At 47.4% G+C, this 13,322-nt stretch overlaps 1 protein-coding gene across 1 annotated transcript; it reads right to left on the bottom strand.

The window, feature by feature from the left end:
* Window positions 1-423: 423 nt before the first annotated feature.
* LOC311225940 (protocadherin 8) lies at window positions 424-7,020 on the bottom strand (the record flags this gene model as incomplete). The annotated part of the gene is made up of 3 exons (XM_084311330.1): window positions 424-1,051; window positions 4,179-4,377; window positions 4,519-7,020. The coding sequence occupies 3 exons, from the start codon at window positions 7,018-7,020 to the stop codon at window positions 738-740; spliced, it is 3,015 nt and encodes a 1,004-aa protein (XP_084167456.1). The 3' UTR covers window positions 424-737.
* Between the last annotated feature and the right edge of the window lie 6,302 nt (window positions 7,021-13,322).

Genomic DNA, 13,322 nt, shown 5'->3' on the forward strand with positions numbered 1-13,322 from the left:
TCAATGGGAGTGGATACAGATCAGCTAGTCTAGAAAAAACACTTCTCCCAGAGTTTTAAGCTAAGCTAGTGGTCCGTATCCGCTCCCATACATTTTTTGCTAAGCTAGGATAACTGGACAGCTTTCTCCTGAACGCACAGAGAGTAAATTGATATCTATTGTCTTGTCTTGATTTTGGAGAGAATATCGGCGTGTTCCTTTAAAACCCAGAATAAAAATTATTCTGTTACATCGTCTACCTCCTGTGAGAGATCGTAAAAACCTGACGTTAAACACCTTGTGAACTGTCGCATCGCGCGATGCCTCATTTTGACACAATAATCTTTCACCTTTCAATATTTATTTGTGCAACAACGTGACAAAACCTACCACCGACATGGTATTCTTTGATATTGATTGTTTTCCACTTGAGAGAGGGCCGCGTTTCAGCCTCAAAAGTCCATTGATCCATCATGCCTCTTTAAATAGTAACACATGCTCTTCGAAAGTCAATAACAAAATTGCTCTTTACATTGATTCATTATGAAAAATATATTATCGATATACAAAATCTTGCATATTACACATGATACAGTAAACAGTGATACATGAGCCTATATAAGAAGACAAAAGACGTGTACGAAACACTGATAACAATCCAACATGGAGTCAAGTCAGTTAAATTAGACGGTATGTACAGTACAAAGACGGGTAATTCCCTTCCGACGGGTTGTTTTAATCATTCATTCTACCTCTTTTTAGGAGTGAGAAAACTCTGCGATCGAAATCTCATCGATCTCCTGTATCCCGTCCGGTGTCGGCGGGCCGACGAGGATATAATCAAACTCCTGGTGTTGGACTTTTTCAAAGACGCTTTGCAGACCGTTGGTTTTGGGTATGTGAGCCGGGTAGTAATTTTCCCGCCTGGTGTCTCGCGGAAGCGAGGCCGTCTTTGAGAAGGTGGAGAGGTGTGGCCCGTTGGCGAGGCTCGTATTGGGCCTGGTGGCTGACGGGCTCCAGCATCTGTCGGAGTGACCCAGGACTTTACATTCACTGGTGCACGCCCAGAGACCTGCGGAAGGAGTGATGCAATGATACTGGGAGTGTGACGACAAAGGCAAAAAAAATCGAATTCAGTCGATCCGATGTACATAGAGACTAGGGGTGTAACGGTACACAGAAGCCACGGTTCGGTACGCACCTCGGTATTGGGGTCACGGTTCGGTACGAGTTCGGTACGACAGAAAAAAAATATTTATAATTATTATTATTCATTATTATTTTTTTTAATTAATTTATATATTATATTTATGATCATTATTATTATTAAATAGAATAATTTTCTTTTTGTATTTAATTTTTTTATTATTTTTTAAACAAACACATAAACAAACATGATAACACACGATAAGATATACAAGCATTAGTTGACAGTGCACATCCAATGAAATCACATTTTAGTTAATTGTCATATTATATAGGATATACCCTTAATACCTGTTATCTAAAAACCTACACACATATGCTCCAGCTCGTACCCCCTCCCCCCCCCCCCCTCCCGGACCCCCCATTGGATAATCCATCCATTTTCCCTCGCTCCTAACCAGACATTACCATTATATGCTAGCTTTTATTTTCTCCACCACTTCTAACCACAATGTCATTTTGGATTCATTGAGACCCAAAATTCTTGCTGTCGATATTTCTTGATAGATCACATCGAGATATGTAATAATCCAGACCTTTCGGCAATTTTTTTCCGGTTGGAACCATTGTGATGCTATCAGCTTTTTAGCCACTGTGATACCCGATAAAACCAATCTCTTTAGCTGTGGATGTACTGCTAAATAGAATAATTTTCTATAGGCTTGCCGTGGTAGTCAGTGATACTGGTGTCACTCTGTGTTCAGGCATCCAGAGTAAATGAATTGCCTAGTGCCCCTTTAACAACTTATAGGCTTGGTAAGTTTCACTTTCACTTCTAGAGAGGATTTAACTGCACGAGACTGAATACTAGAGAACAGATGACATATTACACAACAATGGCAGAGGATTATTTGGATTTAAACACAATAGCAGTTCAACTGGAGTCGAGAGGAGCTCAGATGATCAGTCCGAAAAAGTATGTTGATCAGCGTGAGTCCGGCGGGGGAGAATGTTGTTGTTGTTTGTTGGTGACGCGTGTGTGTGCGTGTTGGCGATGCGCGGCATGTGTGTGTGTTGGCGACGCGCGCGTGTGTGTGTTGGCGACGCGCGGCGTGTGTGTGATGGCGATGCGCGGCGTGTGTGTGTTGGCGACGCGCGTCGTATTCTCCGTATGGCTGAGCGTACCGCACCGTGATGGCCGTACCGTAAATTCGCGGGACAAATACACGTACCGTTACACCCCTAATAGAGACCTTTTCTAACGTGGCAACATAAACATTCTGAATGGGCCCAAGTTAATTTCCTGTTCCAATTAGCAATACAATACCTGACAGGAAAAAAACTGGGGCCAAAGCTGTTCACATATGGAATTCTTCTGAAAATATCTATATTGATTTATATCGTATTTTCATATTAAAAATATGGTGTGTCAGGTTTTATGCAGAGCTCTTGGTTGTATGTTACGACCTTATCAGGGCCGCACTGGGAAATTCATTCAAGCCGGGACATATAGCATGAGATATAGCCCTAGTCAGGCCACTTTTTAAAGGTCCCATGCATTATAAATGGCCTTTTCCAGTGTTTAGCATTGTATCCTAGCAATTGGGGATTATATCAATGTGGTCTGTTTAGTTAATTATCATATTGACTCATCAGTCTAGTCTCGAGTTCACGAGATCTTCCCTCACTCAACTAAGCTGTTCTGATTTGACGGTATTGCTGACGTGAATAAGGTACTGATTTGCAGTAACGCCCCCTCTATGGTTGTAGCGCATAGTGTAACCCGACACTGCCTCAAAGGGGTTTTGACAGAGGCAGAGAACGAGCGAGCGAGAGAGAGGGAGAGAGAGAGATAGGGAGGGAGAGAGAGAGAGAGGGACCGGCGGGACCGTGCAGAAGTGTGTGTAAATGTGTGTGCGCCATCTCTCTCCCTCGTGGGAGCATTTACACACAAACTTGACTGCGTGTGTGTCGGGGACGCATCTCTCCTCTCTCTCTCTCTCTCTCTTGCTCGTTCTCTCTCTCGCTCTCTCTCGTATGTATCACGCTGTGTGGGTGACTGTCACTGAAAGCGCTTATGGGCGGAGCCCATCCAATAACAGCCTGAAATCCTGAGGCTGAAAAATTATGCTTTTGAGTACTTCATTAGAAATATAAAACAATGAATCTTTTTGAAAAAAAACTTACAGATGTCTTCCATAGACTCATAGGAATTGTGTAAAGTTGCCCAAATAGTGCAAGGAATAGCAATGCATGTCCCCTTTAAGGCCATTTAGCAAGCCAGGCCAGCCATAAATAAATTATATATATTTATTTGTAAATTTGGTGGCCGGTCTGTACCTGGACTTGATAGAAATCTTCTAACGTGATTGTGCTCGTTGGATAATATGTATCCTATGATATGAATCATATGTGACTGAATCATACTGTTTGATATCGTATTGTAGCATAGTTTGTAATATCGCCAGCTATTGAATTGTCAGCTTAAGAATGCAAATTGTATCGTGGTTAAGTCTGAGGTTTACACACCCACTGTGTTTGTGGTCTATCGCCATATGGGGCTGTGTAGCTGAATGGGTAGAGCATGGCACTAACACTGTCAGTGTTAGGGGTTCCATTCATTGTGTAGCTCAGTGGGTTGTGCATGGCACTAACATTGCCAGGGTTATGGGTTCCATTCCCTGTGTAGTTCAATGGGTATAGCATGGCACTAACACTGCCAAGGTTAGGGTTTCCATTCCCTGTGTAGAGTCTCAATCCCCACCAGGGCCACAAAAAAGTGAACTAACTGTGAAGAGTTTTGATTTAAAACCTACAGCAAATGGCAAATACGTGTCTATGCATCATTGGATGCAATATATTTGATTTAATCGCATCGGTCTGGTTATATTAATTAATCATTTCTGGGAAGCATTGGGCATATGTGTCATATTTACCCATGATTCAACACATCAATCGCACCTCCCGTGACATTTACGGATTATCACTGTGAAATATGAATGCGCCTTGTTTTGAACAAATGGGGAAAAAGACGTGATTGCAATATTACTCACTGTTTATCGGCGGGGTGTCTTTCTTGTGGACGTCTCCGCTGATGTCAGAGTCGCTGTCGTTGAAGTCGCTGTCTCCTTTCCCGCTGTCCTTCCCGCTGAACTGGGGGTCCCTTGCTGAGATGGTCGTGAATGAATTCCCCTTCCATATCGTTATAGGCCTGACTGTTTCTTTCCCATACCCAGGAAGAGTAGAATAGCCCTGTGAGAAGAAGACAAACACACACACACACACACACACATGCACACACAGACATCCACGCACATTTTCAAGTTGTAAAAAAGGGTAACAACAAAACCATTGACTGTCAATCGATGGCTCCAGTCAAACAGGATTACTTGCCTTCAGTTTTCCCTCTATCATCCTGTTGTTCGACTCGAAGATGCTAACTGTCTGCCTGCCCTCCTCACAGTCCGCCTGCGCCGTGTTGTTACTGGCCAACGGGGATTTCTCTGGAAACGGGTGGGCATCAAACACTTTGCCTTTGTGGTTCGTAATCAATGAATCAATACGACCGCCGCTCTCCCTCTTCTCCACGTTCGGCGTGTCTTCTTTTTCATCATACCCTCCTCCTCCTCCTTCTCCTCCTCCTCCTCCATCTCCTCCCCCTCCTCCCCCTTCCCTCTTCTCCCTTTTACGACGGCTGCAGGTGGTGGTGATGAGGACGATGGCGAGGAGGAGGAGGGAGCAGCTCCCCGCCAGGACAACGATGATGGCTATGGACACGTCCCATGCGGGCTCCTCTCCTCTGTCATTCTGAACCATGGCCGGCACGCTGGGAAGAGTGCCTTCCGTGAAGCTGAAGTGCACGGTGACCGTGGAGGTCAGAGCGGGCGTTCCGTTGTCACTGACGGCGACCGTGACTTTGAGAATGTCTGTGGGGTCATAGGTCAGCTGGCGGCTCACGCGCACCTTCCCTGTGGCCTTGTTGACGGAGAAGCCCAGGTGGCCCCCCTCTGTGATCCCGTAGGACAGCTGTGCGTTGACGCCTTCGTCCGCATCTGTGGCCTTTATCTGGGTTACGACATAACCTGCAGGTGCGTCCCTTGGCACGGCAACCTCAGCACATCCCTTGTAAAGAACAGGCTCTACGATGGAGGGCTGGTTGTCATTCTGATCCACTATTTTTAGCCTGATGACAGCCGTGCTATGCAGCTGCGGAGACCCCGCGTCGTTTGCCTTTATGTGGATCTCCAGCTGTTTCATGACTTCATAGTTAAAACTTCTCAGCGCATATATTGAACCAGACACCGCGTTGAGTGAGACAAAGGTGTTCACAGGAGACCCCATTATATCTCCGTCTAGGAGTCTGTAGGTGATTTGACCGTTGTTCCCCAGGTCTGCGTCCTTGGCTTCAATTGTGGTGATGTAGGCGCCGGGCGCATTGTTCTCCACCACGGAAACTTCATAGATGGGTTTGGTGAAGTGAGGGGCGTTGTCGTTCTCGTCGCTCAGTCTGACGGTGTACTGTAGGATCTTTCTCAACGGGGGTGACCCGAAATCCTCGGCCATCACTGTCAAATTATACTCGTTAATCCTCTCCCGGTCCAGGGCGGCCGCTGTGACTATCATGTAGCTGTCCTCGTGAGCCCGTCGGAGTTTGAAATGGTCGTGGCCGTATAACGTGCAGTGGACCTGGCTGTTGACGCCCGAGTCCCTGTCCAAGGTGCTGATCAGCGCCACGAGGCTGTCCCTGTCCGCCGCCTCGCTGATGTACGCGACGCCCGTCGTGATGGAGGAGGTCATAGGGGTGATACTGATCTCCGGGGCATTGTCGTTAACGTCCTTGACGTGAATTATGATTTTACAGACGGATGGCGTCGGGTTGGCTCCTAGATCACTCGCCTGCACGTCTAACTCGTAGGTTTTTTTGTTCTCGAAATCCACGAGGCCGTTGAGCGTCAGGCGCCCCGACGCGCCGTCCACCGCGAAAAGTTCTCGGATCTCACGAGAAACCTGTTTTCCGAAACCATAGATCACGTCTCCATTCGGACCCTCGTCGGCGTCAAATGCGTTCAAGTCCAATATAACGGTGCCGATCGGTGCGTCCTCTTGCAAACTAACCGAGAAACTATTCTGGTCGAAAACGGGGCTGTTGTCATTGAAGTCGGTCACTTTGATAGTTATCTTTGTTGACCCCGATCTGTGCGGGTCGCCTCCGTCTGTGGCCACAAGCTCCACCGTGTACGACGACTGAGTCTCCCTGTCCAGCTCTTTCATTAGCACCAATTCCGCATATTTAACCCCATCCGCTCGCAGGAGCACATCGATGGAGAAATGACCGTTGACAGGAGAAATCTGATAGCTTTGGATGTAGTTCGATCCGACATCGGCGTCCACGGCGGGGTCCAGGGGGATACGGGACCCCACCGCCGCGTTTTCAGACATTTCAACAATAGATTCCTTGTTTGGGAACTCCGGAGAGTTGTCGTTGATGTCCCTCACCTCCACCTCGACGTGGATCAGTTTGTAGCTCTCTTTGGAGAAATTGACCACGTCGAAAGTAATGAGACACTGCTGTGAAGAAGTGTGCCTGCAGATCCTCTCCCTGTCGATCCGTTCCCCGACCGTGAGCTCCCCGTCGCCCTCTCGCACCCCGACGAACGAGTCGTTGAATTGTTTCATCATCCTGAAATTGGACTTGGCGGTATAAGAAGAGAGACTCAAGGAGGACATGTCCTTGGCGAGGTTTCCGATCACCGTGCCCGGCCCGTCCTCCTCGTTGGTCCGGTAACGCATAGTATTTCCCGGCTCGGACTCTGCCACCGGTGAAACAAGTAATATTTGTAAAATTGAAAAGCCAAACATCCACCGGTGCCAAACTGTAAAATTGAGTCGAATCATCTTTCAAAGTTGATATATTTTCTCCGGTAAGCAGCAGCTCTCTCGCTCTCTCTCTCTCCCGCAACAGAAAAGAGCAGTTCACCTGTCTCTCCTGCTCCACACCCGCTCAACTGAACTGTGTCTGGAAGAAGTGAAAGTTACTCCTCGCTCGTTGCGCGCAGCCAGGGAGGGAGATGCGCTTGTTGCCTCGTCTTCAACGCGGCTCGTCTTCTGCAGTGGCGGGGTTTATACACAGCGCCTCATGCTAATGAGACCAAGTGTGACCAATCCCTCGCTTTAGAATTAAAAATAGGCCTTATAAAAAAAAAAACTCTAAGCCTGTTTTGAGAGTGCATGCAGAGGCATGAAGTATATAGCAAGATGGAGAGGGTGGTATCATGCCACTGCTTGGAGTTTGTTCTTCTTGCGCTGGGTTTATCATCTTATTACAGCCATTACCGGGTCATGGTTTTATTTAGCAGGAGCCTATTATTTTCTTTCTTGGCGTTTTTGTTGTGTGTGTGTGACTGTACGTACAGTATTTCTCTCTCCCCCCCCCCCCCCTCTATCTCTCTCTCTCTCTCTCTCTCTCTCTCTCTCTCTCTCTCTCTCTCTCTCTCTCTCTCTCTCTCTGCTCTTTATGTGTGTATTTGTGTGAGGGTTTGTTCTTTGTGTGCATTGTGTAGGGCCGGCCGGCCTTAGATTCCCTGGGTGTCATAAACCAAGGTTTGGCCCCACCTCAGTTGAAATAAGATTAATTTGGGGCTTTATTGCAGCTTCACAATACACAGCTTTCCAGTGAGATTTGTTTGGTTCATTACCCTAATACCCAAATAGCCTAGATTGTTAAGGAGCCTGACCTTAAATACATCAACAATAAATAATAATAATAATAATAATAATAATAATAATAATAATAATAATAATAATAATAATAATAATAATAATAATATATAAAATAATAAAAACAATAATAAATAATAAATTAATTGAAGGGAAGTTGCAGTCCAGGATGTTCCTGCCAATCTAAACTTTAAAGTTTAAAGGTCCCCTATTTTATAAATGGCCTTTTCCAGTGGTTTGCATTGTTTTCTAGCAATAATAATAATAATAATAATAATGGATTGGATTTATATAGCGCTCTTCTCTGACTCAGAGCGCTTCACAGAGTCCATTATTCGTTCATACACTGTCATACCGGTGGTGGTAAGCTACAATTGCAGCCAGAGCTGCTCTGAGGCAGACTCACGGAAGCGTGGCGAATAATCATCGCCTACGGCCCCTCCGACCACCACCAACATTCATTCACATGCATACACATTCATACAAGGCAAGTAGGTTAAGTGTCTTGCCCAAGGACACAACGGCAATGGGATGGACATGGGCTTGAGCGGGATTCGAACCACCAACCCTTCGATCATTGGACGCCCCGCTCTACCCCTGAGCCAAAGCCACCCCGCAATGTCATGGGGTTACCAACACTGACTAGATGTGAAATCTCTACCCAGTCCCGTTTCTTCAGTACTGAGACAAGAACCTCCCCCACTGAACCAAGCCATTCTGAATTTACGCCGATCTGTGACGTGTAAGAAATTTGATCTGCATACCTCAGCTCCTTCTGTGGTTGTAGCCACCGCCCACAATCAACAATTGGAGGAAGTTAGCGTAACGTTGAAATTATGAGCAAAACGGGCAAGCAGCGAACACGTCCTTGCACTAATTTCCTAAGGATATCGTGCTCCATAAGCAATGGGCCAAGTTAGTTTTTGGATTTTTGCAAAGACAAAGGGAGCTAGCCTGTACCGAGTCTTCGGGACCGAAATAACGTATCGAATCAGTAAGTACTGAATAGTTTACTGCCGGGCCACTAGGAGAGGCTGGTCAAGGACCACATTTGTGCCTCCCTCCCCAGTGATATGGACCCTATGCAATTTGCATACAGGACAAACAGGTCCACTGACGACGCAGTCTCCCAGGTACTGCACAGCACCCTCTCTCACCTTGACCGTCAGAAGGGGGGCTATGTGAGACTGTTGTTCATTGACTACAGCTCAGCGTTCAACACCATAGTCCCCACCAGACTGGTGGACAAGCTGATCGAGCTGGGTCTGAGCTCCGCCCTGAGCGCCTGGGTACTGGACTTTCTGAGTGAAAGACCCCAGGCGGTCAGGGTGGGGGGTCAGACCTCCAACACCATCACCCTGAGCATCGGGTCCCCCCAGGGCTGTGTTCTGAGCCCCCTGCTGTACTCACTCTACACACACGATTGTGTGGCCAAGTTCAGCTCCAACTCCATAGTGAAGTTCGCAGACGACACGGTGGTGGTGGGGCTGATCTCGGACAACGACGAGAAGGCCTACCGGGAGGAGGTTGAGGTACTGGAACGCTGGTGCCAGGACAACAGCCTGCTCCTGAACATTGGTAAAACCAAGGAGCTGATTGTGGATTATAGGAGAGGACAGCAGGAGACACACACACCACTGATGATTAACGGGGCTACCGTGGACAGGGTGAGCAGCTTTAAGTACCTGGGGGTCCACATCTCAGAGGATCTGACATGGTCAACACACATAGACACAGTAGTAAAGAAGGCGAAACAGCGCCTCTACCACCTGAGACAGTTAAGGAAGTTCAGAGTATCGGGGAAGATACTCCAGTCCTTCTACTCAGGAGCTGTAGAGAGCATCTTGACCGGAAACATCACTGCCTGGTATGGAAACAGCACGGCACAGGACAAGAAGGCCCTACAGAGAGTGGTGCGCTCAGCCGAGCGTACCACGGGTATTGCGCTACCTCCCCTGCAGGTTCTATACAACAAGAGGTGCAAATCCAGAGCCTGCAGAATAATGAAAGACCCCCACCACCCCAATAACAGCCTGTTCCAGCTGCTGAGGTCAGGCAGACGCCTGCGAACCCCAGCTACTAGGACAGAGAGGCTTAGGCTCAGCTTCTTCCCCCAGGCCATCAGAGTCTTGAACAATGAACATTGAGTACCACAGAACACTGAACTATCCACACATAAGCACACATGAGCACACACACGCCACGCACGCTGTGCACGCTCACACACTAGCAGCCACTTTGACACTTTAACATGAGCGGGCACACACTCATGCCGCACACACCCACACTTATTGCCAAAAGGAAAGGCCACTTTAAACTAGTATTAGCAACAGTAACAGTGTATTGCACTACCAAAGCTACCTAGCATGTCCTATATACTCTGTAAATAACTATGTACAAATGCCGAGATGTCACACCATGTTGCCTGTTACCTGTTATTGCACAATGTTTTTTGTATTGGATTCTATTATATGTTGTACCACTGTATTGCACATCGTTGCAGGCAAGACCACCCGCATTTCATTGTATACTCGTATGCCGTGACAAATAAAAACTCTTGACTTGACTTGACTTGACTAGGGGGCAGCGTCTCATTAGTATTGCTGACCGGCTTAGCTGGTCGGCCATTTCGTTTCACGGACATTTGCTCATTCTGCGTTGGTTGGATGTGTTCATTTACTCATTCACGTGAGTCTGTTTATTTCACTATTAAGTGTTTACATACATTATATAGCGATGTATATTTGTGTATAACTATATTGTTGTCGTGCATTGATGTTGGTGTTACTTTGTCAGCTTATGTCGCTGTCCTTGTTCTATTGCAGGGTGTCCTCATCCTTGTCATTAAATACTAAAACTGACATCGAGGAGTGTATTTCTTAATTAGAACACCATCCAGAATAGCGCTGCTAGGATCCTGATGAGGGTGCGCACCTATGATCACATCACCCCCACCCTCAGATCACTTCATTGGCTCCCCGTGGAACACAGGATCGAGTACAAGGTCTCCCTCCTCACTCACCAGTGTGTACACAGTGGTGCCCCTGCCTACCTCAAGGAACTCCTCACCCCCCAGTCCTCCTCACGCTCCCTCCGCTCCGGCACAGCCTACCTCCTCAAAGCCCCCAGGACTAAGCTGCACACCATGGGCGATCGAGCCTTCTGCTCGGCCGCACCCAGCCTGTGGAATGCTCTCCCCATCCACCTGAGAGCACCGCAGTCCGTCGAGGCTTTTAAAAGGGGCTTAAAAACATCTCTTTTTAACAAGGCTTTTGCCTGAATTTTTATTTTACTTTTATTTTTTACTTCTATTCATTGTATTATTATTTTATTTTATTTTATTTTTATGTTCTTCCATTTCATTGGTTGTTTTATTCAGTTAAATTCATTCATTTAACTTTTTATCTTTATCTCCTGTAGCACTTTGAGATTTTCACAAATATAAAGTGCTGTACAAATTGAATTTATTATTATTATTATTATTATTATTATTATTATAATGAAACGTGTTCATCCGCCGTTGGAATGTCTTTTGCTCCGGCTCAGGCATAGGGGATGCCCAGGCCCCTTTCCAGTTGTTTCAGTACTTGGAGACAGCCTGTTGAAAGCCGTCCCCGATGCCGCTTCTGGACCCTTGCCAGACCTTCGCTGCCAGAGTGCGGGGTAAAGCAGAGAGACATGTGCATATAATGCGGTATGCAAGTGTGGTAAGGACGTGGACTAATACCGACCACATTATCCGTGATGTTCTACTCAATGGTATTTATGACTCAGACATACGCCGCGAGATGCTATAGGGACACCTGACGTCCTGGTTAAGCCAGTTAATGACGTAATTGCAATCGTCGAGAACAAAGAGATGGGCCCGTAATGCTCTCCCGTCGTCCTCCTTGTCGGCCATGTCGTCATTCCGGCGCCTGAAGACGACTCCACAGACGAGCCCCGCCCGGACCCTGCGGACGGGGCTAAACAATTGCTGCACGAATCCGCTTCAAGGCCCTCGACCTAGCATACCGTGCGGCAAAGGGAACCGCTCCCGCCTACCTCCGGTCAATGGTCTCTAACTACACACCCTCAAGACCCCTACACTCTGAATCTTCTGGCCGCCTCAGACCTACTCCTATCCAAGCTCCGGGAGGGTCATCAAAGAGAAGTCGCCTATTCTCAGTCCTTGCCCCACAATGGTGGAATGAACTACCCACCCCAGTTAGGACAGCCGAATCACGTCCAATCTTTCGCCGTCGACTAAAGACGCACTTCTTCAACCATTATCTGAATAAAAAAATAAAAAAAAAAAACTATAAAAAAAAAAAATCTAACCCTAACTAACCGTACTGTCATGCACTTGTCCTAATAAACTAACCTACACTGTAGCACTCAACACTTTGATGAACATTGTTACTCAGCTGATAGAGTTGTACCCTTCCTGATGGCTTGTCGTACAGAACTTGTAAGTCGCTTTGGATAAAAGCGTCAGCTAAATGACTAAATGTAAATGTAAACAAGCCTCGTGCCCGGAATGTAAAAACGTCTTTAACGTCTTCATGGAGGGGCCTCGCGGGGTGGAATCCCAAGCCTCACCAGGTGTGCATCGACTGCTATAGGGTCCGCCGGTGACAGAGGTGTCAACAGCCAACCATCCGACAGTCAACAGGCCGCTAAGGGGTCGGAGCTGATCTCCCATGAGGTCTCATCGGTTCAATCTGGAGCCCGCACGCCCTGGACGACGTCGCAGCAGGAGCCATGGCGGACGCCGCGCCCCTACGTCGCATGGCTGTGTCAACAGGCCTGCACCTATCAGACTCGATCACCACATCTTATCTAAGGGGCGAATGGAGACGAGCCAGGCTGAGAGACCACCCCTGAGCATTAATCACTATCTCGGTGGACATGCCAGTTGGACTGAGGGATGGCACCAGCAACCGGGGCTCGGCTGACGGGGCTCGGATATCTGCTGTTGCAGACACTGGTGCGCAGTCGGACCTTTGGTCTCTAGAGGAGTTCCTGGCCTGCGGTTTCACACGGGACGACCTACGACCCGTCAGCCTCGGCCTGTCGGCCACCAACCGCTCCCCCCATAGCCATGGAGGGAGCGTTCTTCGCTAGGCTCTCGACGACCCGCAGCGGTGGTGGTGTTACATCCTGCCGTTCCATGGTATATGTGAGCAGCTCAGTCCGGGCCATGTACCTCTCCTACGAGTCATTGCTCAACCTTTAGGTTAGTTGTAACGTTAGTTTAGGTTCGTGTTAACGTTAGATAATGTACAAAATAAACGTTTTGCGCTGCTATAGACGTCGCTCTTTTATTTTGAAACCCCCCCAGAAAAAAAATCATTATATTTGCTTTGTTGACCGTCCGGTTCTGTGTTCGCTCCGGTTAGCTACGTGCAGTAGTTAGTATTGTATTATCAATACCAGCCATTGGATTACTGTTTTCTAAATTCTGGGGGCTTTTAATCATCAAGGTAAGAGGATTTTAA

Source organism: Notolepis coatsorum (genome assembly GCF_963971535.1).
Source record: "Notolepis coatsorum genome assembly, chromosome: 3".
Taxonomy (NCBI): domain Eukaryota; kingdom Metazoa; phylum Chordata; class Actinopteri; order Aulopiformes; family Paralepididae; genus Notolepis; species Notolepis coatsorum.